At 42.8% G+C, this 25,409-nt stretch overlaps 1 protein-coding gene across 1 annotated transcript in view; it reads right to left on the bottom strand.

The window, feature by feature from the left end:
• Positions 1 to 12,272, bottom strand: part of CDYL (chromodomain Y like) — a 161,825-nt gene extending 149,553 nt beyond the window's left edge. The window contains exon 1 of the mRNA XM_060244188.1: positions 11,595 to 12,272. Coding sequence (XP_060100171.1) covers positions 11,595 to 11,618 — 24 coding nt within the window. The 5' untranslated portion in view covers positions 11,619 to 12,272. The remainder of the gene's footprint in view (positions 1 to 11,594) is intronic.
• Between the last annotated feature and the right edge of the window lie 13,137 nt (positions 12,273 to 25,409).

The raw sequence follows: 25,409 nt of genomic DNA, 5'->3' as shown, positions 1-25,409 counted from the left end.
GAGGGGGGAAAGTGTACAGAAGGGAGTGTAGGACTAAATTTCAATGAATGGGCTGTCCTCAGTGCACAGAAATTAGGACTGATTTGGAAAATATTTGAACACCTTGTCTTAAAATATTTTATTCATCATGTTAAAATAAAACATTCCATAATAATTTTTTTTTCAATTTTTCAGAAAAAAAACAAAAAAGGCTTCAGGAAAAAATGGGGAAAACCTGTTTTTTTCCAAATTTTTACGGGGTTTTTCCCAGGCCTTCACATCTCTAGGCGTACCACCGCCTCCTTAAGGAGCGTGGGAAAGGTTCCTTCAATCAGGGACCTGTTGATAATCACCTGCAACGGGGCTCGCAATTCTGTCTGGCAAGCACGTATCAACCAGGACGGACACGGGTGCAGATCGCAGGTAATGGGACGTACAGTACAAAGGACCTTGTCAACTTCCTTCAAGCTGAGTGAAGTGAAATGATCCAGGATCAAACCAGAACACACACTTACTGTGTGAATGTGCATGTTAAGTGCCATCAAGTTGTTTCCGACTTATGGCAACTCTATGAATTAATGTCCTGCAAAATGCCTTGCTCAGGTCTTGCAAATTGAGAGCCATGGATTTATTTTTTTCTTTTTATGAGCCAATCCATCTCATTATATTATCATACTTTACATTACTCTATTCCCAGTTTGAGTTAATACAAAAGCACAAGCTGAAACTTTCAGACAGTCAACAGCATCTTTTGCAAATATAAGTCTAACAAGGACTCTTTTACAAAAAATATAAACAAAGTTAACCAAGTCAAAGAAACTTCATGCAGAAAAACCTTGCCTTACATATCTTCCTGAACATCAACAAAGAAAGCACCCTTTCTACCTCTTAAGGTAGGCCACATACTTGGGGCATCAATAGGAGAGGCTTGAGAATGGGTTGCAAACAAACATATAATCCAATGGGAAGGGACAATAAAAAGCCATCATTGCAAGATTCAGCTGGTTTGTAGAGTCATACAGAGAAAGAATGTGTGTCATGAAGGACTTTAAAGGCAAAAACTAACAACCTGAATTAAACTTACAAGCATACAAGTAATCAGCGTCATTGTTTCAAGACCAGTGTGTTATGTTTACCTATAAACTAACAGGTGACTGCATTTGAAGTTGTCTTCAAGGGCAGCCCCATGTACAGCACACTGGAACATCATAAAGGTCTTTATGATTATATAATTAAGAACATATTCTTTACTAAACAGAGTTTGATAAATCCTATCAAAGCATTATAAGTAACTTGTCGAAGTTGTTACACACACGGTATCAGTATGAAGCTGCTTAGGCTTACACTGCGCAGTATCATTCTCTCCACTTGTAAAGAGGCTGCCAACTCTCTTTCTCTGGGGCTCTGAGACATTTACTTGTCACACCCCTCTATTGCCTTACCTTATGATTAATTGTTGTTGGCATACGTTTTGGAAATAACTAATTTCAGATTTAAATAATTTAATATTGGTTATTAAGTGTGAGTCTGGATGAGGTTCAGCCCTGTGCCTACCATGGAAATTGAGACGTATACACCCCTGCCCCACTGTACTGCCAAATGAACTCCAACTAGAACACCAGGTATCCCAACCAGCATCATCTTCGTCTTGATGAGATTTAGTTTGTTTTCCACCAGCAGGTAGAACATAGTTATCTGGCATATCCCCAATAACTATTGGCTCTCCTCCCAGGTTTAGATGTATATTTTTTCTGTTTATATATTTTCATTGAATTGTTTTAGAAATACTTTTATTTTAAATGATGTTTTAATGTTGAAAGTTCTTAGCATTTACCAACTTGAGAATCCTACTTAGGGAAAGGTGGCACAGAAGAGTTTTACATATATAAATATAAGAAGGAACATATAAGAAAATTCCTCAATCCCTCCCCCCAAAAAAGCAGTACTATTCTAGAAACATAACCCTAAATGAAATTATATCCCCAAACTATCTTGTCAGTACAACAGAAAGCCAATCTATCCAGTCTTTAAAAGTACTATTAGTATGTGGACATTGGGCTGCAAAATGTAAAGCGTCTTACATGGAAAAAAACCAGTAAGCTCAGTATTTCCCACTGAGCTTCATATAAGCCATTCAGTTTCAAAACCAATGCAACTTCAGAAGAATGCATATGAGTAGCATAGCAACTGGCTAATGCTATTTTGCACCTATAACACACACTGGATATGCATTTTCATTAAAGCCTTGTAGAATTTCACTCTAAAATTTAGAATATTGAGTTAAATGAAGCCTTATAAGTTCTTTGCACACTAGAATGAAGAATACTTTTTAAATTAACAACCATACTGAGAAATTCATATAAACAAAATTCTACAAAACAAAATTACAATGTTGCCTCAATTTGATTAATAATGAAAGAAAGTATGAAGTGTCTTGGCCAAGTGTCTTGGCTACAGTTTCCACTATCTGAAAACGAGAACTTAAGATTTGACCAAAGATTTCAGGTTTTCACGGCTGGTAACATCATTAGGGTTTGTAGAATCTTTCGGGCTCAAGTGCCGTGTTCTACTGAAGAAAGTTTTCCTTCCAGATGTTTCATTCTCAGCTGAGAACGAAACGTCTGGAAGGAAAACTTTCTCCAGTAGAACACAGCACTTGAGCCCGAAAGATTCTACAAACCCTAAGATTTGACCTTTTAAAAAAATTGGAAAAATTGTCCACCAATGGACTACCACATTACATTTTATCATCATTCAGAAATATGCATGTTTCCCAGTTCATATTTCTCCTTCTTTCAACCCTTTGCACACTTTCTCTGTGTTTACTATCATCATCAATACATCATGTTTGCAGAACCATCACTTCAGCTTCATGCCACAACATGACTCCACCTGGACTTCTGATCTAAAATGTGGGATACTTAAATATAGCAATTATCTCTTTCTCATGCTCCCTTTTCACCATCATCTCTATCAATGATCAAACTACCCCTCTTGTCATAACCCAAAAAGATGTAATGTGCATCAATCACTTTCCATGTTGTATAACTCCATGCACATACAGCCTTATATAACTGGCAGAAATTATTACCAACAGTATGTACAAATGTTAGACTAAACCTTTACTAGGTATCACATATATACACACAGTATCATAAATAGATCCCTGATGGAAGGGCAATTTCCAACACCTCTTAAGGAGGCAGTGGTCCGCCCCCTCTTAAAAAAACCAACATTGGACCCGGCCGAATTGGCACACTATCGGCCGGTCTCGAATTTACCCTTTTTGGGTAAACTCATTGAGAGGGCAGTGGCGTTGCAACTACAGAGTTTCCTGGAGGATGCTTCCGTCCTTGACTCCCATCAGTCGGGCTTCCGCCCGGGTCATGAGACGGAGACAGTGCTGGTTGCCCTAGTGGATGATCTCCAGCGGCATCTGGACCGAGGCGGCTCGGCGGTACTGATGTTATTAGACCTATCGGCAGCGTTTGATACGGTTGACCATCGGTTGCTGACTTGCTGTCTTGCCGACGTTGGCTCTACAATGGCTTACCTCTTTCCTCAAGGGTTGGGGACAGAGAGTGGCAATTGGGGGTGAACTGTCCCGGAGGTACCCGCTGGATTGCGGGGTCCCTTAGGGAGCAGTTCTCTCCCCAGTGTTTTTTAACATCTACATGCGCCCTCTTGCCCAGATTGCCCGGAGATACGGGCTGGGTTGCCACCAGTATGCTGATGACACCCAGCTCTATCTACTTATGGACGGACGGCCTGCCTGTGTCCCAGAAAACCTGGACCTGGCATTGCAGGCCGTATCTAGATGGCTCAGGCTGAGTGGGCTGAAGCTAAATCCGACGAAGACAGAGGTCCTTTGCCTGGGTCGCCGTGGTCCGGGAAGGGAGATTCCCTTACCGGCCCTTGATGGTGTGCCTCTGTCAGCGGCGCACAGGGTTAGGAGCCTGGGGGTGCTATTGGAGCCTACTCTAACTATGGAGGCCCAGATAGCAGCCACTGCCAAGTCCGCATTTTTTCATCTTAGGCGGGCAAGGCAATTGGCTCCTTTCCTGGAGGACAGCGACCTGGCAACAGTGATCCATGCAATGGTCACCTCGAGGCTGGACTACTGCAATGCCCTCTACATGGGGCTGCCCCTGTGCCAAACCCGGAAGTTGCAGCTAGTGCAGAATGCCGCTGCCCGGCTGTTGTTAGGGCTCTCTAGACGGGAGCACATTCAGCCTGGGCTTCGGGGACTGCACTGGCTGCCGATAACATACCGAATTCGGTACAAGGTGCTGGTTATGACCTTTAAAGCCCTTTATGGCCTGGGACCTGCCTACCTTAGGGACCGTCTCTCCCCACATGTTCCCCAGAGAGTGCTGAGATCGGGGTCTCAGAACCTCCTTATAATCCCTGGGCCAAAGGAGGCCCGTCTGAAAGCGACCAGAGACAGGGCCTTTTCGATTGCAGCTCCCTGTTGGTGGAACCAGCTCCCGGAGGAGGTGAGGGCCCTGCAGAACCTTGAACAGTTCCGCACGGCCTGCAAAACAGCCCTCTTCCAGTTGGCATATAATTAATTGTTATCGGAATGCCTGAATATTCAAATCTCGAACAACAGATTATTGAATACTGGAATATTGAAGAATTGATTTAAGGAAAGGTAGCATAGTACATATTGAAGTGAGTTTTATGTGTTTTTATGTATTTATTGTATAATTATTAATGTATTTTAAACTGACTTTGTTAGCTTTTATGTTGTAAGCTGCCCTGAGCCCACCTCGGTGGGGTAGGGCGGGATATAAATCGAATAAAATAAATAAAGTACATACAAAGCAGGTGTCAAGTTGCACATTAAGACCAACCACGTTTTATTGAGAACGTAAGCTGTCGTGTGCTCTCTAAGCACACCTCATCAGATGAGGGGATCAGGTAATGTGCACCTGATCCCCTCGTCTGATGAAGCGTGCTCAGAGAGCACACGAAAGCTTACGTTCTCAATAAAGCTTGGTTGGTCTTAAAGGTGCAAACTTGACTCCTGCTTTGTTCAGCTGCTTCAGACCAACACGGCTGCCCTCTTGGATCTATCTACATAGTATATACAATTTACTATGCAATACACATTTTTGTTGGGAATTTATTTATTTATTGGAACATTTATATCCTGTCTTTCTTTGTGGTTAAAGGTAGCATACAATATTAAAGCATTTTCAGTTTAAAAGCAAAAATAAAATAAAAACCCCACATCTCTTCCTACTACCCCCATTAAAAGACGATTGTGAATTCAGACACCCTCAAAACTCCTGGCAAACAGGCAAGCCTTGCAGCAGAAAGATCTCCAAAGAGGGGTCTTCTCACCTTTTCAGAGGGCCCACTCTACAGAGCTGCAGTCATGACAGAAAAGACCCTAGCTCTGGTTGATGCCACACAGTGGTAGGATATATAACAGGTAGCTGCCTGAAAACTGTAGACCGGCGCACAGGGACATATGGGAAAGAGATGATCCTTCAAATGTGCAGGTCCCAGGTCATGAAGGGCTTTACAGGTCATAAGCAGGACTTTAAATGGAAACTTGGAAACAGAATGGCAGCCAATGCAGCTGCTTCAAAATGGACCACGTTACGTTTCCGATGACTAGTCCCTGACAAACCGTCAGGCAGATGCATTCTGGACCAGTTGCAGTTTCTGGACAGACTTCATCTTGAGTTAAACATCAACTAACTTTTCCTCTTTTACACATTAGTACATTATGGAATTTATTAATGAATGGTGGCTTTTTGAAGCTTAAATATAGCATTCGCTACATACTCTGCAAAGCACTGGTGATGCACCACGTAGGCAAAGCAAAAGTGTAAATTAACTAACATACCATGCTCCCTTATTTTAAGGCTTTCCTTCATATTCCCCTCTACATATTCTCCTTATCTCCACTTTTAAAGCCATTCCTGTATGCTAGGCAAATTTCTTCTCTACTGTGGACTGGCCACCTCCAGAGCCTCAAGAATCTTTCCTGAGTAGAAGCTTCTGCCTTTCTTCAGTTTGATTTGTTGTAAAGCTCTTTTCCTTCTCTCTCCATCAGTATGTCTTTGTTCCTATTAAGTCATGAGTTGTTTAGAAGTTCCCTCTGATAATGAATGCAATACAACTGTATACCCTGAGTTCTTAGAATAAGAGATGCCTCCGTTTTTTAAAAAAACTGACTAAATTTCATTCACTGAAAACACAGATCAAATGGTAATTACTGGTCATAAACCATATGACCAGACTATAATCACAATTTAGCAGTATTAAAATCATTCCTAAGTGTTTCAAACTGTTCAGCCCTACATACTACTAGACACCTCACCTCCATCCTAACAAGATTCCCAGTTCAGCTGAGATTTTTATTATTCCAACCACGTGCCAAGTCTACACAGCAAAGGCACAAATGACACCATTGTCAACGGCTGCACAACAATTTGCTTCTCTCCCCACCCCCACACCCGCTCCCTTACTGGATTTACAAAGCCTAATGATGATTTGGATAGGGTTGGCACACCAGTCAACTGATTCCATTTTCAATTGTGGCAAAATATTCCATGAAGCCAAAAATGCCATCATGTCGATACCCAGCATGGTAGGGGGAAAGTACAGATGACTGGGGAAGGCAATGGCAAACCACCTCATAAAAAATCTGCCGTGGAAACGTCACGATGCTACGTCACCCCAGAGTCAGAAACAGGGGACTGTCTTTACCTTTAGATAGTTGGTTACTTTTTTATTTTGGTAACATGGCATTTGTTAGCAAAGGCAACAGTGAGGACTACTTCCACCTGGCCCTGCAGTTAGCATAAGACCTAGCAGCATCATAAAGCTTTCCCTACTCTCCTCCTGCTACAACTGTAATCATCTTCCAACAAACCTGTTTCTTAATAGTTGCAGCTACTTTGCTTCATTTCTGTTTTAATGGAACTGTAGAGACTAACTGTAGACCAACCTTGATGTTCAAGGACTAATCGCCAAAGACAAGTTTTAAAGAATAGCTCACATTATAGAAACTTATTCAACGTTGTTAAAAGTTAATTTATTGGGACAGATTCTACAAACCATGAATGGAATGAATTTACAGAATAGGTGTCTTCCTTCTTCTTTTCTCCTACAGACCCTGAAAAACTACTCTTAATTGTCAGGAGACCCTCAGCAATAGAATGGAATGTGCTTGGAGGTGAGGCTAAAGATGGAAATATTGGCAAAAGTTAACCTCCATCATCTTTTGCATAAGCTCCTTGGCAAAAAGAGAAAACATTAATGAAATAAGTATACACGACAGGGAAGACTTTATCCCTACTGCCCTTTCTTGCTAGAGCTTTCCTTCCATGCCACACTCACTCCGTTGGATGATCCTCAACCTTTTGGTGGTGCTCAGAGGTCACAGGAATGATAGATAGAAATCCCCTCCCTTCACAGTTTGTAAAATCAAACAAGTTAATTAACTGGTTATTATAATTAGCATAAGCACCAAACTTAGTGAGGATTCAAGTGTTTATGTTTTAAGTATAATTAATGCTTGACCAGATTCGCTTTGGCTGGTCAAGTGCTCAACCCTGGACTGAAAAGTCCTTAGGTTTATTTGAGCAGCCCTCTGATGGCCTGGCATATAACCTTTCAAAGTTGTATGATGAGTCTGTACTTTATTCCCTTCAGTTATATTCCACCATTCTTCCCAGTATAGCAGGCCAAATAGCCCAGCTTAGCCTAAGTCTGTTAGAGCTTTGGCACTAATCAAGGTTAGCTAATAACAGTTACTTAGATGCAATACTATCATTGCCTTCCTCTGCACAGCAACTGCAAATCACCTTTACTTGTCTCTTACCTGAAACACCCATGGATGGATTTGCCATGAGTTGGGTACAACTCAATGACATGTTCTTCTGCCTCCCCAATAGGGAGCCCAAAATAGGGAGCATACATCATTCTTCTCACCTCCATTTTGTCTTTCTAGTATAACAGTTTTATAATTAACTATTATAATCTACCTCAAACTCAGGACGCAATGCATGGCAAAAATACAAGTTAGTATAATATCACTGACATTAATCACTAGAGTAACTTAAATCCAACTTCTTCATCTTAATGAATCTGTGGATTAGACATGGGACATAAAGCAATATTTCTATCCCCTTCCTCATCAAAACAAATTCAACTAAAAGAATGCAAACAAAATCCTTGGAATCAAGCTGAAAACCCCCAAAAGATAAAACATAATACAAACGTTCTCCCACATAAAGCACAATACTTATTGCATTAAATATCTGTCACAGGTCTTTCCCAAACCACAGAAGAGTGACCTGGGTTTTGCTTACATAATGACAGATCAAAATCTTAGACACCTGGAGCCCAGTGACATTATACCACACTCAGAAACACCTCAGTGAGATACTACCCTAAGTCCCAAACATATATCTTCATTTAAAAAAAAACAACAACACCATATTCTTGAAATTAAAGAACTCCACAGGATATATTTTGCAACTCACCGTCAAAATAATCTGAGGCAACTATTGCTTCCAAAATCCCAGTAAGAGAAACCACCATCAAAAGAATTTTTGCTTGGTTCAGGTTGGAGCAGACAAGAAACTGAATAGCTGGACAGTCTTTCTCCAACTTTTAAGGTTCAAAGGAAGATTTAATTCCAAGGCAAGCACCCATAGATTTTGCTTAAACCTTGAGGGGAAGTGCATAGAACATTCTAACAGGGAAAAAAAATGGCAGTGCCATCATTTTTGAGCAAAAATCCACACAAATATGTTTAGAAGAAAAATGGAAGGAAATTGTGCTGATTTCAAGGTTTATCCAGTTCCACAAGCAAATGCTGCTTTTAAAACTGTTAGAAATGTTTTAATAGACCACCAAATGTAGATAAAGTTTTTTCACCAATATGACTTCCATCTTAAGACTCTTGCACTGGTGCTTTACTTTTCATTAGATTTTTGTATCCTCCATTGCTCTATTACATATTCCAAGAGAAATATATCCACTTAGAGATACTTGAACCATTGCTTATCCAAGGAAGTTCTTTTCAGTAAGGAAGCATTTGCAAGTCTGTCAAGTTGCTTTTATTTGAGTTCCAGAGAGCTCTTTCCAAAGACAGTATTCTTCATCAAACACGTTATTCCTCATAAATCAATAATCCATGTTTTTCAACCAAAAATGAACACATCCCCCCTTTTTAACTGAAAGCTTATGGAGGTTTTCAAATTGTTTCTCTTTTCTCCAGGCAAAAGGAGTTACAGTGCCTAAAACATCCAGAAGTCAAGGTTCATATTCCTTTGATAGTTTTCATGTTTTAAAGACACAGTAAAGATCATGGTGAGTTGAGCCATAAAGTTAATTTAAAATTTAAGAGTGAGATCCAAAGAAATACACCACAACACTCAATGAAAAAAAGTCAACTGATGCGCCACAAAAATAGCAAGAAGCATCTATTTCATTTAGTATTTACATTTGTGAATAATTCTGGATATTATTGCAGAATTCTACAATAAGTCAACAGGTATCATAGCAATGAACATTTGTTCCAACTAAAGTTTGTAACCATGCTCATCATTCTTCCAAAGCTGGAACAAATGACAATGATATTTGAAAATGGCAAAGATGATAATCAAGCAATTATGGCATATTATGGCTGTTTGAAACAAATATATTCCTATACTACCAATACATACAGTTTTGTAACCAGATCTCACCTTGCTTAGTTAAGCATTTCAAGTCCAAGCTAGTTTCGTATCCATGTACATAGAATAATTTTAGAAGAGTTAAAAGTTAAAGAGCATCCCTACCATTCTTCCAGCCCAGTGTTGGTGTGGCTAACACACCAGTTTCTACAACTTATGTAACAAGCCCCATGCGTCTTTGATATTAATGGATCACAGTTTATACCAAGAATGGAAAAGAACTCTGACAGGGTGTAACTTCTTAGGATTGCATTGTGACCAAGATCAAGTAAATGTAGACAATTACCCTGGCCATCATATCCATAACTCAACCTAAAAAAATTTCACAAAATTAAGGTGAACAAATATTCCTATGTTCTGTAAAAGAAGTCAAGACCCATATGGAGCCACGATGCCAACCAGATCTGCAGCAATGGGAGGCTGGGGTTGTGCTTGAACTTCCCTTCATATTTACATTTCACCAAACAAAACTGAGCTCTTTCATCAGTTAAGGCTTCTCTTCTCATAGCCCTGACAAGTGGTATTATTTGGCTATTTCCATTTTAAAAACATTAAGATCATACCCTGATATTTAAGTATCACAACTGGATAGTCAATTAATTGGCCCCATGTGAATTCCAACAACTCACTTTAGAAGACTCTTGGCACATTAATGTTATTGAACCTGACCATAAAATCATAGTGCTACTTCCAGGTTCTCTTTTAGAGTCTAAGAAAGTGAAATCCTGGAGAGAGCAAAACTAACAGCTATGATTTTACCTGCTCTCTCAATAGGGGACCTGATTCTAGGTTTACCAGTTCAACTAGTTCTCTGTACCAATCTTATTTAGAAAGGGGGAAAAAACACATGAGAACGAGCTAGTTTCCATCAGCTAAGTAGATCCATTCACCATGGTGGAATGACAAGACATACAGTTTCAATCATACCTTTGCCCAAGGTATCAATGATCCCTAAGGTTCCAGGTGGGGCTAGAGAGTGGTTGCTCCAAAACAACACATCCCAGACCAATCCATATACATGGCTGACCAAGGGAGAACTTCCAGTTTAGGTTGTATAACTCTTGCTACCCCAAATGTGTAAAAATGAGAACCAGGAAGCTGCATCCAAGAGAAATCCTAATATGTATCCTTAAACATTGGGAACCTGAAACCAACACTACCAGACCGGAAATTCAAAGTTCAAGTGACGTCTTCCTTCCCATGCGAAGCCAAAGACCCCAAAGCCATACCATTGAATCTTTCAGTAGCGAGGCAAGGATAGCATCTCAAAGCACTGACTTTGAATCCCTTACTCTTTCCAAAGCCTTGTTTTTTATCTGCTAAGGAAATCTAGAACCACATCAGTTTTACTAAAACCGTCCACTTGGCTTGCCCGCAAAAGGAGCACGACCAGCATTTGCACACATTTTTGCACACTACCCAAGCAGCCCACTTTGTGTGCGTGCAAGACTCAAGCAAGTCCTGCCTGTCAGCTCTGCTGCCCACCATCCACCCCATTCCTTTCCCTCCTCGTGGAGTCCAAAAAAAAAAAATGTCCTGGGGGTGGGGAGGGGGGGGGGAAGAAGGGTTTCTGGACGGTTGTTGGGGTGGGAAGAAACTGAGAAAAATTCGCAAGCCAGTGGTTACACTTTACTGTCTCTTCCTTTCAGTCATATTTCCGTCCTTCTCTAGCGAAACTGGGGGAGGGCGCCGGGGGGGGGGGGAAGAGAGAGAAAGAAGAGAGGACGCGATTTGGAAACACACACACACATAGGGCCCCGCCAAGAAAACGGGGGGAAGTACAAGGAATCTGAGAGGAAGAGGGGGCAAAGAGAGAGAAAGATTTGAAATTAATGGGGGTGGGGGAGAGAAGAGAGGGACGTTGGAGGGGGAGCGGGAGTAAAGAAGGCGGGGAGCCGTGGGGGCTGTTACCTCGTAGAGTTCTTCGGAAGCCATGCTGAGGCGCCCGCCCGGCCCGCCTGCCTCTCAAGGTGGAGTTGGGTGCTGGTTTGGAGATACTTTTTGTTGTTTCAGTTGGTGTCTGGTGTGGCCTTTCCTTTTCCTCCTTTGCCTGGCCGCGGCTTCTCCTCCTCCTCCTCCTCCCCCGGGGTGTCTCTCCCTCGCTCTACAGCGCTTCTCTTCCCCCCCCCCTCCCACCCCCGGCCAAATGCCCGTGTGTGGTGCTGGTGGTGCCTCTGCCGCCCTCCGCCGCCGCCGCCGTTTCTGCTGCTCCTGCTGGTGGTAGTGCTGCTTGTGCGCAGAGCAAGCTGCGCAACGGGACTCGTTGGCTCACTCGCACTCACACTCACTCTCGCACACTTTGCTCGCGAGGCGCTGGGGGTGGGGGGGGGGGAGGGAAGGAGGCGGCTGCAGCAGCAGCAGCGGCGACGATGACTCCCCGCACCCGCCGCCGCCACCACCACTCCTCGGCGTCCCCGTCCCTCGCTCTGGCGCCTCGCTCGCCTCACAGACTGGCTCCCCTCTCCCACTTAGGCTCGCTAATCGAGCGCCGAGAGAGCGCCACACGGCTCCGCTCCAGCCTCGCCTAGCGCCATCCTCTTCCTCCTCTGCCCCCTCCCCTTCTTTGATCGCCCATTGTCTCCTCAACTGAGCGGCGGCGCGAGGGGGTGGCAGGGATTGGGCCAATGGCGGCCCGGGAGGGAAAGGGGGAGGAGCGACGAGAGGGGAGGAGGAGGGGCTGGAGGGAGAGTGGAGGGGTGCTGAAGAGGGGTTGGCTTCAGTTGGAGGAAGGGTTGATGGCAGCCATGAGGGAAGGGGGTGGGTCCAGGTTATGAGGAGGATGGGGGTCTCCCAAGCCATCTGGAAGGGCTCCACCTCCATTGAGGCTAGACTAAGGGGGAGCACCATCTCTCCTTGTAGTCCTCTCCCCCATCTTCAAAGAAGTAACACAAGCTCAAAGTATCTCATCAGTCCACTATCTTGGATGGACTAACCTCCTCAGGTTCCATAAAACCATCCCAAGTCTATCAGATAAACTAGCCTCCAACCACTTCAGTATCAAACTTGTTCACTCATTTCTCAATTTGCCCACTTCAAGTTGAGGTCCTCCTGCTAATCCACATTCTTTCCAGCTCTGCTATGTCCTGTTCCCTGCCAGTCAACCACATCCAGCCTTATTTCCTCCATGGAATCATTTGATTTGATCACATGTAGGTTCATCCTTTCCATCTACTCATTTGCCTGTCCTTTCACACTGGACTTGTATTCATGGTCTCTCTTTCATGCTCTCAGCCCATTAAGCCATCAGCATTTTTATTCCATTCATCTACACAACCAATCATGTGTTCTGCCTGCAAAGTGCAGCCATAAACCAGTTAGTTTACTAGGGTCCCCTGCCCCAATTAAGAGATGCCCCATGGCGCAGAGTGGTAAAGCTGCAGTACTGCAGTCGGAGCCCTCTGCTCACGACCTGAATTCGATCCAAGCGGAAGCTGCTTCAGGTAGCCGGCTCCAGGTTGACTCAGCCTTCCATCCTTCTGAGGTCGGTAAAATGAGTACCCAGCTTGCTGGGGGGAAAGTGTAGATGACTGGGGAAGGCAATGGCAAACCACCCCGTAAAAAGTCTGCCGTGAAAACGTTGTGAAAGCAACATCACCCCAGAGTCGAAAATGACTGGTGCTTGCACAGGGGACTACCTTTACCTTTTTTACCTCAATTAACCCACTACCTTTTTTACCCCAATTAACCCACTCAAACTACAATACCCATCCAAACACAACTTTGCACCCACCACAAGAACTCAACTTACTTCATTATTTATATATCTTATCTCCATCTATTCTAGCCATATCTATGTCTTCATCACTTCATCTAACATACTCTTCATACTTTGCTGTCATTATTTATTCCCTCTATTATATTTCACCAGTGCTTTATGGAAATTTGTTTCATCTGTTTCTTGACAATACACCCCACTCCTTCTGCGCTTGTTCCTGTCACACACAGTATTCTTCTAATTCATCTTTACCTTTCACCTATGGGTATTGTTTACTTCTTGTCCATCCATACCTACCCATTCATAAGTCAGTTTCTCATCTATTCATAACCTTTCTCTATTTTGCCTATACAAATTACACTTATTCCTTTTATGGTCAGTTCCATAAATTATCCTATTTTCTGTCATTATACCCTATCAGCCAGTACCCTAAGCCCCTTACACTTCTCATACCCAATGGTCTATTCATTTAAAGGATACTTTTTAAATCTTCCAGAGTAGCATCATAGTTCCTATCATCTGGTCATCCTCTAAAATACCATCTTTAACCCATCATTTCCTTTTCTAATCTCCAATAAACCTTGTCCTTCTACCTTATTTTAGGTCTTGCACAATTTTATATAGACTTCCAAATATCAATTAATTAGGCATGTGATTATAATTATTGTGACCATTTACAGAAACCGAATGCCTGTGGAGAATCTGAATGAGAGACATTTCACACAATAGCAGTAGAATTTATAAATGGCATTTTGGCATCTGCCAAAAATGATCACGATTTATTAAATATTACCTTTACATTTGCTTTAAAATTTAAGCCCAATCTTCCACTAAATTAAGGCAGAACACAGGAAGATCAGCAGATATTCAAGAAAGCCACCAGCATATGTTAAAATCCACCTTTTCTGATAAGTGTCTGGCAACCCCTTTAGTCTTTGTCCTCTGCTAAAACTAATTGCAGATATGTAAGTAAACTGAAATAATATTCACCCTCTTTAGCCTTATTGTGTCTTCCTCCCCTCTACCTATTGCCCTCTCCTTTGGTAAATCTTAGATTGTAAGTGCCTCAGAACAGGCATCTGTCAAGTGTCATGCATATTCATGATAATCTGTAAAGTGTTAATCAGTTTATTCAGTGCAGCATATATAATTGTTGAATGTCGGTGCTGGACTTAGTTCATAAGGACATGGATGTGATACTATAAAAGTCAAAGTCTAATCATTAGCCGCTAGAATTTACAGAAACAGAAATAGCACATGGCTGTGCTTGAATCTGGCTTTGAAGGTGAAATAGATGTCAAACACATCTGGGCCAGTGTTTATTTATTTAAATACTTATAGGTAGCTTTTCTTTCACAATAGCAACTCAAAGAAGCATACAACAAAATTAAAAACTGCAAATATATACCAGTTAAATCCAAGAATATATGCAGAACCAGAGACAACCCTACAAGTGGACATGCATACTATCTACCTTCAAATGATATCCTGAACAGTTTAATTTCACAGAGCTTTCTGAAAGCCCTGATGATGGGAACAATCCTAATAATCTAGCAGACCTTACTTGTACAAGGGGGTGGACAGAAGAAACTGCTGGGATGATCATTTACAGCACAGGTTCATCACAGGAGAAATGGTTCTTCAGATATATGGGTTCCAGGTTGTGAAGAGCTCTGAAGATCATAAGCAGCACCAGGATTTGAATTTTGAAAACAATAGATGGTTAACACAACAACTGCAGAACAGGAGTAATATGTGCATGGCTTCTAGCTTCAGTGCTTCTAGACTGAGGTGCTAATACCTCAGTTGTCTCCAAGGACAGCCCCACATAGAGCAGGTTATAGTAATCCAGACTCATGGTTATAGTAACATGGATCAGCGTGACTACATTAGTTAAGTCCAACACAAGAGACAGCTTCTGTGCTAGCTGAAGTTGAGAGGAAGTATCATTTGCTGCCATAAAGATAGTTGTTTTCCCTAAATACAATGGCTTGAGTTTTTTCCCCCCTAAATACAATGGCTTGATCCAACAATATCCCCAGGTTTTTAATGGAGTCTGTTAGGATCTACCTCATGCAGCATAGCATCCTCACCAACCAACATCACCTCTAGGTAGGCAACCGTGATGGTCTGAAGCAATAGAACAAAGCTGGAGTCCAGTAGCACCTTTAAGACCAACATCACCTCTGTCTTGTTTGAATTCAATTTCAATGTATATGAAACTATCAGGACTATAGAAAGAAATGAGGAGTTTGCATGTGAGGGACATTCAGCCCAAACCCTGGCTTCTCCATCTAGAACAGATCACTTGACTGAGGTAAGTCTTAAAGACTTAGAGATCTCAGTACAGCTGCAGTCTTAAGCATACTTAATGGAGTGTGCCAACACAATGGGGTTCACTTCTAAGGAAACATACTATAGATTTTCAGCAGGGCCAAATGGACCTCACCCAAAACTCTGTGTATCAGATGTTCAAATATATGGAAACATTCCATTTAGAAGACCTTTGTGAGTTTATTTACATATTGTTATGTTTGTTAAAAAAATAAAAACACATGATATACAAATTTATTGGCACATACAGGGGCATAATCTATTGAAACGGCACATCCATAACTATATAGTAGTTGCATGTTTAGATATAAGTGAATCCTGCAGAGTTCAAAGGATCCTTCTTGAAAGGAAGTGAACATATGATTGCATCCCAAACTGAATGCCTTGCTTTACTCAAGAAGTAGTAATATGGGCAAAGTTGTGCTGATTAACCAGCAAGTGCTACAAATTTCCTAGCTTTGAATTTCTCTGTCTAAATCAACCAATGACTAGTAGAGGTTTTGAGATAGGGCCTGACTGGTTAACTGTTTGAAAGTGAACAAGCTGAAACTGACAAGACAGAAGTAATTCTGGTTGGGAAGGCTAAGGTCTTGAAGGACAGCCATCTTCCCATGTTTGATGAGGCTCAGTTGACTCTTGATGAGTTATACTGGCTTTTACTGGACCCAGCAGTATTGCTGGAGAACAAATTAATACATCTTAATTTACTCCAGAAAATGGCCCTTGAGTTGGCCAACCTGTGGATCCATGACATGGTGATCTTCAGGCTAAACTGTTGTAATGTACTTTACATGGATCTACCGTAGAAATCAACTTGGAAATTCAGTTACTATTGGGTACTAGTCACAGTATGCACTTTATACCCATTCTGTAGTCACTCGTTTGGCAACATATCAGTCACCAGGTTCAGTTCAAGGTTATCACATACAAGGTTATCACTTACAAAGCCTATCATGGGTTTGGCCCCTCATATTTGCAGGACCACCTCTCTTGCTATCTATGACCATGCCAACTCTTCATCTGGGCAAAGCCTTTGGAAGGTATTAGCTTTCGGTAACAGCACCGAAAAATGGTTTTAAAATGGTTTTAAAATGTTTTAATAGTGTTTGTTGTTTAATTTGTATTTATTGTCTGAAATTTGGAATTAACTGTTAGCCACCCTGAGTACGCTTGCGGAGAGGGTGGGGTATAAATTAAAGGTAATAAATAAATAATAAAATAAATAAACAAACATGGGTATGATGGATAGCTTCCCATATACTTGCATTCTCTGTTCTGACTACTGCCTTGTGGAACAGCCTGCCTGAGAGGTTCAAGAAGAGTCCCAACGCTTTAGTTATTCTGCAAATTATGCAAAACAGAATTGTTCAGAAAGGCATTTTTAAAAATGGGAATAAGGCTATAGTGTAGCCAAATGATTCAGGAATCCTATAGAAGTGATACATCATATAGCCCCAGATATTGACCTAATTCTTCCTGAGCTAATAAAACAAAACCTTGATGGGTGAGTATCTCCCATCTCCCAAAGGTCTCCAGCAGCACTATTCATAGCAATAGATAATACACGGAGAATTCCAAAAGACTGTGGGGCAGCTGTTATTATCCCTATTTACAAAAAAGGGCAACAATGATGACCCTATCAATTACAGACCAATTAGCCTATTAAGTATCATAAGCAAGCTGTTTGCAAAACATCTCTATTGGAAACTTAGGAATTGAGTTGAACAGGAGAAATGCCGGCTGACAAACAGGCTGGTTTTAGAGAGGGATACTCAACTCGAGATCAGTGTGTGATCTTAGACCATTTGATTGCAAAATATTCCAATAACTCCACAGTGTCACTGTATGCGGCTTTCGTTGATCTAAAATCAGCATTCAACTCAATCTCCAGACTCATTTTATGGAAGAATTAAAATCAACATCTATTGATAAATGCTTATTATATTTGATTAGATCCCTACATGAAAACACGACCATACAGGTTAAATTTTTGATAAAGGCCATCTTTCAGTTTGATAAAAAATAACATGGGGAGTTAGACAGGGCTGTATACTTCACCCTCCTTCTTTTCAACATATATTAATGATTTGGTGTCTTATCTTAATAACGCTAAGTTCCATCCTATGAAACTTGGGAATAGACATATCTCTGTGCTCCTTTATGCAGTTGACACAGTTGTACTCTCCAGGACCCCTCTTGGGTTAAGGAGAGCTATACGTTCACTTACACAATACCACCAGGACAATACCACAGAGGACATACAAAGACAAAAATAATGGTCTTTGCACAAATGCCCAAAATTCATTTATGGAATTTGAATTCAGTTCACATAGAACAGGTTCACTGCTTTAAGTCTTTGGGCATGGTCATCCAGGCAACAGGATTGAGAAGCACTCATATTGCCCATGTTGCCTCAAGTGCCCAAAAGTCTGCTGGAGCAATCCAAATTTTTTCCTGGATGAAAGAAGGTAGAAGTTTGGCAGCTGTTCTCAGAGTATTCACTGCAAAATCATTAACCCAATTTACACATGGTGCCCTGTTTAGTATTAAGTCAAACTGTAATTTGATAGAGAATAACACATTCAAAATTTCTCAGAGGAATCTTTCAGGTTCCTCCCAGTCAGGGGTGGAATTCTAGCAGGAGCTCCTTTGCATATTAGGCCACACCCCCCGATGTAGCCAATCCTCCAAGAGTTTACAAGGCTCTTCTTTGTAAGCTCTTGGAGGATTGGCTACATCAGGTGTGTGTGGTCTAATATGCAAAGCAGCTCCTGCTAGAATTCCACCCCTGTTCCCAGTGCCACAAATGCTGCAATTTGACTGGATGTGGGCTTGGTGATCATGGAGGCCAGATTATGGATTGCAGCAATATCATGCTCTCTAAAGCTAATTCCTCTCTACCAAAGGTCTCATTAATTTAACGTTACTCGATGCTTGCACTCCACTTTGGGTTAGACTGTTAAGTAGGAAATTAGCCTCATATGGTTTATCACAACAACTATTGCTAAGTATGGAATATTATTAAGCCAAAATACTGGCGACACAGAGAGTATGTGATGTTGAGAAGCAACATGATAGAATAAAAAAGTTCCTATTTGATTCAAGTTGCATGAACAGAGTAACATCTGTGTTTTATCTTTATAATCTGTCAAATTATGATCCCAAAATAATTTTTACATTAATGCATTGGAACGCTTTGCCCTCTGCAGTGGTTGAAGGAAGATATTAAAAAATTTCATTGGATAGCCCTGACCTGGATAGTCCAGGCAATCTTGTTCTTGTCAAATCTTGGAAGCTAAACATGGTGGACTGCGGTTACTAATTGAATGGGAGACTTCCTTGAAATACCCAGTTGAGAGGGCAGGAGCAGGCTTTATTCAGCCACCTCTCTGAATATTCTCCAGGCTCCCAGTAGGGGGTCAGCCACCAGAGGTCAACATGACTTCCAAGTGCAGATATACATGCACACGTAAAAATATACAAAAATACTCCCAAAAAATTCTGTTAGATGAATAATTATGTCTTTGTGGTGATGGGAAAATAGAAAAACAAGAACATGTTATCTTTGATTGTAAGAGGTATGATCAGACACATGAAGTTTATATAATGACGATACTTTCAGCCTATCTAGGAGACACAGAGCCCTATTTCTTTCCAAAATGCTTTCTAATAACAGCCAGGACATAACATAAAAGGTTGCTAAATATGGATGGTTGGCACTGACGTGTAGGAAATTGCCGACTTATATATAGAGGAAGGTTCCTAATTCTGTTATCTATGAGAACTATGTCTCTGCATTTTTAACATTAAATCTTATTTTATGATTCTGGATTTTTTTTTAGTGTAATATATTATCTTATACATTTATATGTTTTATCTACCCTATTGTATTATGCTTGCTGGTCTTGGACCATAGTAATAAATTGATTGGTTCAGGAAAGCAATTCTATAAAGTGAAGGAGACTGTAGCCTATGCCACTGTTTATGATATGCATTATCTGTTTATCACTGATTGATTAGTTGATTTGATTTGACTTCCAGCCTGCCTTCCCCTGCATAGCAGGGCTCAGGAGAGAAAACAACAATGGTTAAGACAATAAATACAATATCAATTAAAACCCACTCCAATACAGTTCATAATCAAACCGATGGCATATAAGGTACAAGTTCCAAGCTCTCAAGCGAAGGATTATGCATCATGTGTGTCAGTGGATATTACAACTGATATTAAGACAGAGTCAGTGGCCAGAGAGAAGAAGGGGGTCATTCTAGAAGCCATCATTGTCTCAGCCATACACCTGGCAGAACGTTTTGGTCTTACAGGCCCTGCAGAACTAGATTAAGAAAGCAATCCTAAGAGGTCTACTCTGAATTTTACTAAGGTCTATTCAGTGGGGCTTACTCCCAGGAAAGTGCTCTTAGAATTGTACTGTAAGTCCCACAGGACCCAGATCTCATCTGGAAGAGCGTCCTACTAGGCTGGGGTTAAAGTTGAGAAGACCCTAGATCGAGTTGAGGTCAGATGGATGCATTTCAGGTTGGGAACCATCAGGAGATTATTATTCACTGACCACAATGCTCTTTGGGGGACATACCAGGAGAAACAGTCCTGAAAATATATGTTGGTCTCAAACCATGTAGGTCTTTGAAGGTGAAAACCAAAACCTTAAATTATATGTATTATTCTACTCTTCATTGTTTTTGAATTTCGTAATTCCCTTTTTAAAATTTCTTGACCTATCATATATGACATTCGGACCCCGCCACTGTTTCTAATTTGCAGACCTAGTCTTAATCTAATTGCTTGCTAGATGAAAAGTCGGCACTGCCACTAGGCAAACTAGGTGATTGCCTAGGGCGCTGGCCTTCTGGGAGTGCCAAATTGGGTGCCCCCTCCATGTGACTCAGTGACATTATCAGATAGGGGGGCAAAGCTTAGCCTTGACTAGGGTGCCAGACAGTCTAGGGCCACCCCTGCTTAGATATCTAATGCTGCTGGAATGCATTATTTTTAGATGTTATCAGATTGTTAAGGGAAGACAATTTAAAAGTTTTTTTCTAGTGTTAATTTCGGACAGGTAATCACGTCAGTCAATAACAGTAGAATAGAATAGGAGTCTAGTGGTACTTTCAAGACCAAAAAAAAAAAATCTAGCTTAAGTTTTCATGAGGCAGAATTTACTTCCATAAGAACAGCCCTGCTGGATCAGACTATCTAGTCCAGCATTCTTTTTCACACAATGGACAACCAGTTCCCCTGGAGGGCCAACAACAGGGCCTAGAGGCTGAGGCCTTCCCCTGATGTTGCCTCCAGGCTCTGGGATTCAGAGGTTAATAGCACAGTCCAGAGGGGATGGGGGCTGAAAGCGCTGTGGAAGCGGACTGGAAGCGCTGTAGAGACCTATGCTGGCAGATCCTCCTCCGTGCCGGTGGAAATGGGGCGTGTGCCACTCTCCGACCACCTCAGCGTGCCCCCGCGCCACACTTGGGGCACAGCAGAGGTGCAGGGCGGCACTTTGGCGTAGGAGGGGGCCGACCCAGGGGCGTGGCGGCTGCTGGTCGGCTCCCAGAAAACTTTTGGTGCGGGAACGCCCCCCCCCAAGTGCAAACTTGCGCCACACAAAATGCTAGCGTACTCTATAGGCACGTAGAAGCAGAAAGCACACGCCGGCAGTGCCGGCACGGCAGTGCACAACCCCATTTGGAAGCCGTGTTATCGCCCCACCAATCCTCTCCCACTCCGGGCTGGTCACGGCCCCCCTCTTGCACCCAATCAGTGCCCCCCCACAAAGGTTTTGACTCCTGCCATGCACAGCTCCCCAGGGAGGGCAGGGCGCACGGCACAGCACTCTGCTCCGGAGGGCCATGCCATGCGGACTTAGCGCAAGGAGGGGTGCACTGGGTGGAGGGAACAGCACAGAGAAGGATGTTAATTAAATTAGAGCAGCTGGACTTGGGGGGAGGTGAGCTAAGTTTGGGCTGCCTGTTTAACCACTTGTGCTTCCCAGTCCTAACAGGTCTCGCTTCCAGAGCCCCCTGTATGGATGGGTAAGTCCGGCTAGGAGTCCACACGGCCCACAGCCCCCAAGACCGTCCAGCGTGGTTGCGCCTTCGGCCAGGGTGCCAGCCACCGCACATGTGCATGTGGGGGTGCACTCTGGCTGTCCATCCCGCTGGCGGCCCCCCCACCCCGTGTCTCAGTTATCCCTGTGCTGGGGCAAACGGGGTGTGACACGTGTCCTGGCATTCCGCAGCCCAGCCAGCGACTCGCCATCTAGGGCAGGTCCTGCTGCTTGCGCCAGCCCCTGCCGCGATTGCCACGATTGCAGGCTCGCATGCGATTCAGCTGGCCTGTTATGCAGGACAGCTGGAATTGTGTGGGATGGCTCCACTGAAGGCAGCCAGGACACTCACCCTGCTCCCCGCAGGCTCGCCCAGGGGTGGAGTCCTATGCCTGCAGCTGGCAAGGCTCCCCTCCGTCTCTCTGTCTTTCAGGTGTGTGCACTGCACTCCAGCCTCTGCGGTCGATCCCATCAGCCCTGCAGCTGTTGGTGCATCCTCTGGCAAAGGCATTTTGGACTGTGGGAGCCAGGAACCTCCACACCTGAGCTTGCTCTCCCTGCTTGCAGATCAATAAACTTAGCCCAGCATGCGCATCTTGTCTTCTGTGTCTTTCACTTTTTCCATTTTGCCCCAGCCCCCTGTATCCCCCACGCACTCTGCTCGTGGCCATCCCAAGGGCATGGCTCTGTGACTGAGGGGACTCTCGGGGCACCCACTTATTACAATTGTGTGGGAGATGCAGTGGGCGATAGCGGTGAAGGGCGGGGGCTGATAGGCTGCGAGGCAGACACTTGTCCAGGGCTGCACCATGTGTCCATGCCACCTGGGTCTGTGATGCAGCTGATGGGGGGCTGAGATCGGGGTGGGTGCCCACAGGAAAGGGGGAGCAGCCCAGGGAGTTGACTTGGCTGACCAATAATAATGGCAGCTGGATGTCAGGCTCAATAAAGAGGGAAGCTGGGCATGTGATCAGTCCTGCCACAGGGCGGCCACAAACCCACAGATCACTCTGCAGACGGGCACGAGTGCAAGCCACCACGGCGACTGTCGCCAGCACCTTTGGTGCATGGGTGCCTGTAGCGGGTGGCCTACTGTGTCCTGGTAGGGGGCCCCTGTGGCATCTGGGACACCATCTGGCTATGCAGTCCACGGGAGGGACACTGACAGGGACTCGGCTTCACCCCTTTGGCAGGTAGGCTGCTCCATGGAACTAGTGGTATGTGCTGACCAAATGCTTCCCCAAGGATTACACAGCCACACGATGGGGCTGGGTGTGTGCGTGAAGGGGGTGGGGCATGCGGGCAGCCTATCGCTGGGGAGCACTCTCTCTGCCACCGAGTGTCACGTGGGCCGGCTCCCCGGTTGCTGCCAGCCAATCCCTGGCGTCCCTGTGGAAGCACCCCCTCCTGTCCCCACCCTCATGCTGCTCTGGGAGTTCCAGCATATTTTAGACATCTACAGGCGGTGGCCTGGGCTTGGGTGTGCCGCGCTCCGGCACCCCATACCCCTTTGGAAGCCAATGAGTGGCGCCATAGATCCGCCCACGCCTGAGCGGCCAGCTGCCACATATGTCTAGATTGGACTGCCCATACCTCTGTATGTGAACTATAGGTAACTTCATTTAATATAAATAATATTATCCAAAATCTCAAATAAGTATTAATACTTTGCATATGCAGGTGCATCCTGTCCCTTAATAGATGTGATTTAAGGTTCTAAAGGAATGATCAGTAGACATAATTTCTTTAGTATGTATAACATTATTATATGAGATAACAGTAAATGCTCAATGAAAGTGTCAACCCAGTGTGCTGCAACAGTGGCAAAGGCAAACTATGTGAGGGATTATTAGGAAAGAGATTGAAAATAAAATGACCAATATTATAATGCTCCTGTATAGATTTATGGAGCAGCCTTATTTGGAATACTATGTACAGTTCTGGTCACTGTATTTCAAAAAAAGACATTGCAGAGCCAAAAAAAGAAGAGAGTAAGGCAACCAGGATTATTAGGGGGTTGGATCACCTTCCCTATGAGGGAAGGCTGAAAAGTCTAGGACTGTTCCATTTAGAAAAAAGATAACATATTTCAGGTCTTTTTGGATAAATCATCTGCTCTGGACCCTTTTTAGTCTGGCTTCAGGCTGGGTTGTGGGAAAGAGATGACACTTATACTTACCAACATTGAATTTTGTTTGATTCATTGTTGCCCACTCACCCAGTTTGTGGAGATTCATCACATGCTTCAGATTAAGTCACTGAACTCCTGTTACAGTAATGGCCACCCAAAGACGTGGTTATCCACCCACTACTTATAAAACCCTCCCTACAGAAAATAATAATAATAATAATAATAATAATAATAATAATAATAATAATAATAATAATAATAATAATAATAATAATAATAATAATAATAATAATAATAATAATAATAATAATATGGCCTATTTTTGCCCAGTGCCTAATTTACCCTTTCTGGGCAATGTGATTGATAGAGCAGTAGTTGACATATTTCAAGACTTTTTAAATAACTCATCTGCTCTAGACCCTTCTTAGTATGACTTCAGGCTGGGCTATTGGACAGAGACAACCTTGGTGACTTTGGCTAATAACATCTGAACACTGACCAAGGCCGTGGCTCTTTGTTGCTCTTACCGGACTTATTTGCAGCCTTTAATACAGTAGACCAGGCCATGACTGAGGTTTATAAACCATGATAGAGATTTATAAAATTATGCATGGGGTACAAGAGAGTTGACAGAGATAAATTTTTCTCCCTTTCTCAAAATACTATAACTTAAGGGCATCCAATGAAGCTGATGGACAGTAGATTCAGGATGGACAAAAGGAAATACTTCTTTACACAGAGAATGATTAAAATGGTGGAATTCACTGCCAGAGGATGTAGTGATGTCCACAGGAGGATTAGATAGATACATGGAGGATAGGCCTATCAGTGGCTACTAGCCATGGATCTTAAAAAATCTAGATATAACCCTGTAAAAAAACACATATTCCTAGTTTTCAAAATTTGTCTGGTAATATGAAAATAAAACCATATAAAATGCTACAATATACCACTATATGCCAAAGGTCAACCTTATATTTACTTCTAATCAGGACTTTTTTTCCTGGGGAATGAAGCAAAGTGGAGTTCCAGAACCTTTTCATGGAAACAAAATTCCCCCAAAATGTTTAAAGTTCATGAGGGACACCTGTGCATTTCTTATTCATTTCCCTCTTGAGAGTTCCGGCACCTCTTTTTCCAGAAAAAAAAGCCCTGTTTCTCATTATATTCAGGTAAGGCTGCCATCATGTTATTAAATTCCACAATCAACTTGACTTACCACTGGCAGTTACAATTGTAAACAAGTGTGCAACAGGAATAATGACTGGCTGGATTACTTTTGGTATTACAGAAGAAGTCAGATATCTGTATCTTGCTTCTCATACTACCTTAACCAGTTATTTAAACCTGTAGTCGCTATCAGTGCAAATCTAAGCAAAGTTAGACCTGTCCAAGTCAATTAAAGCTAAATTCAAATGGTTTCATACCTCTTTCAAAAAAGAAAATAACCCAGGACACAATCTAGGTTGACTATTCTATGTATA

This window comes from Heteronotia binoei, chromosome 7 (assembly GCF_032191835.1).
Source record: "Heteronotia binoei isolate CCM8104 ecotype False Entrance Well chromosome 7, APGP_CSIRO_Hbin_v1, whole genome shotgun sequence".
In the NCBI taxonomy this organism is placed as follows: domain Eukaryota; kingdom Metazoa; phylum Chordata; class Lepidosauria; order Squamata; family Gekkonidae; genus Heteronotia; species Heteronotia binoei.
The sequence above is the reverse complement of the archived record's forward strand: the minus strand, read 5'-3'. Positions and strand labels throughout refer to the sequence as shown.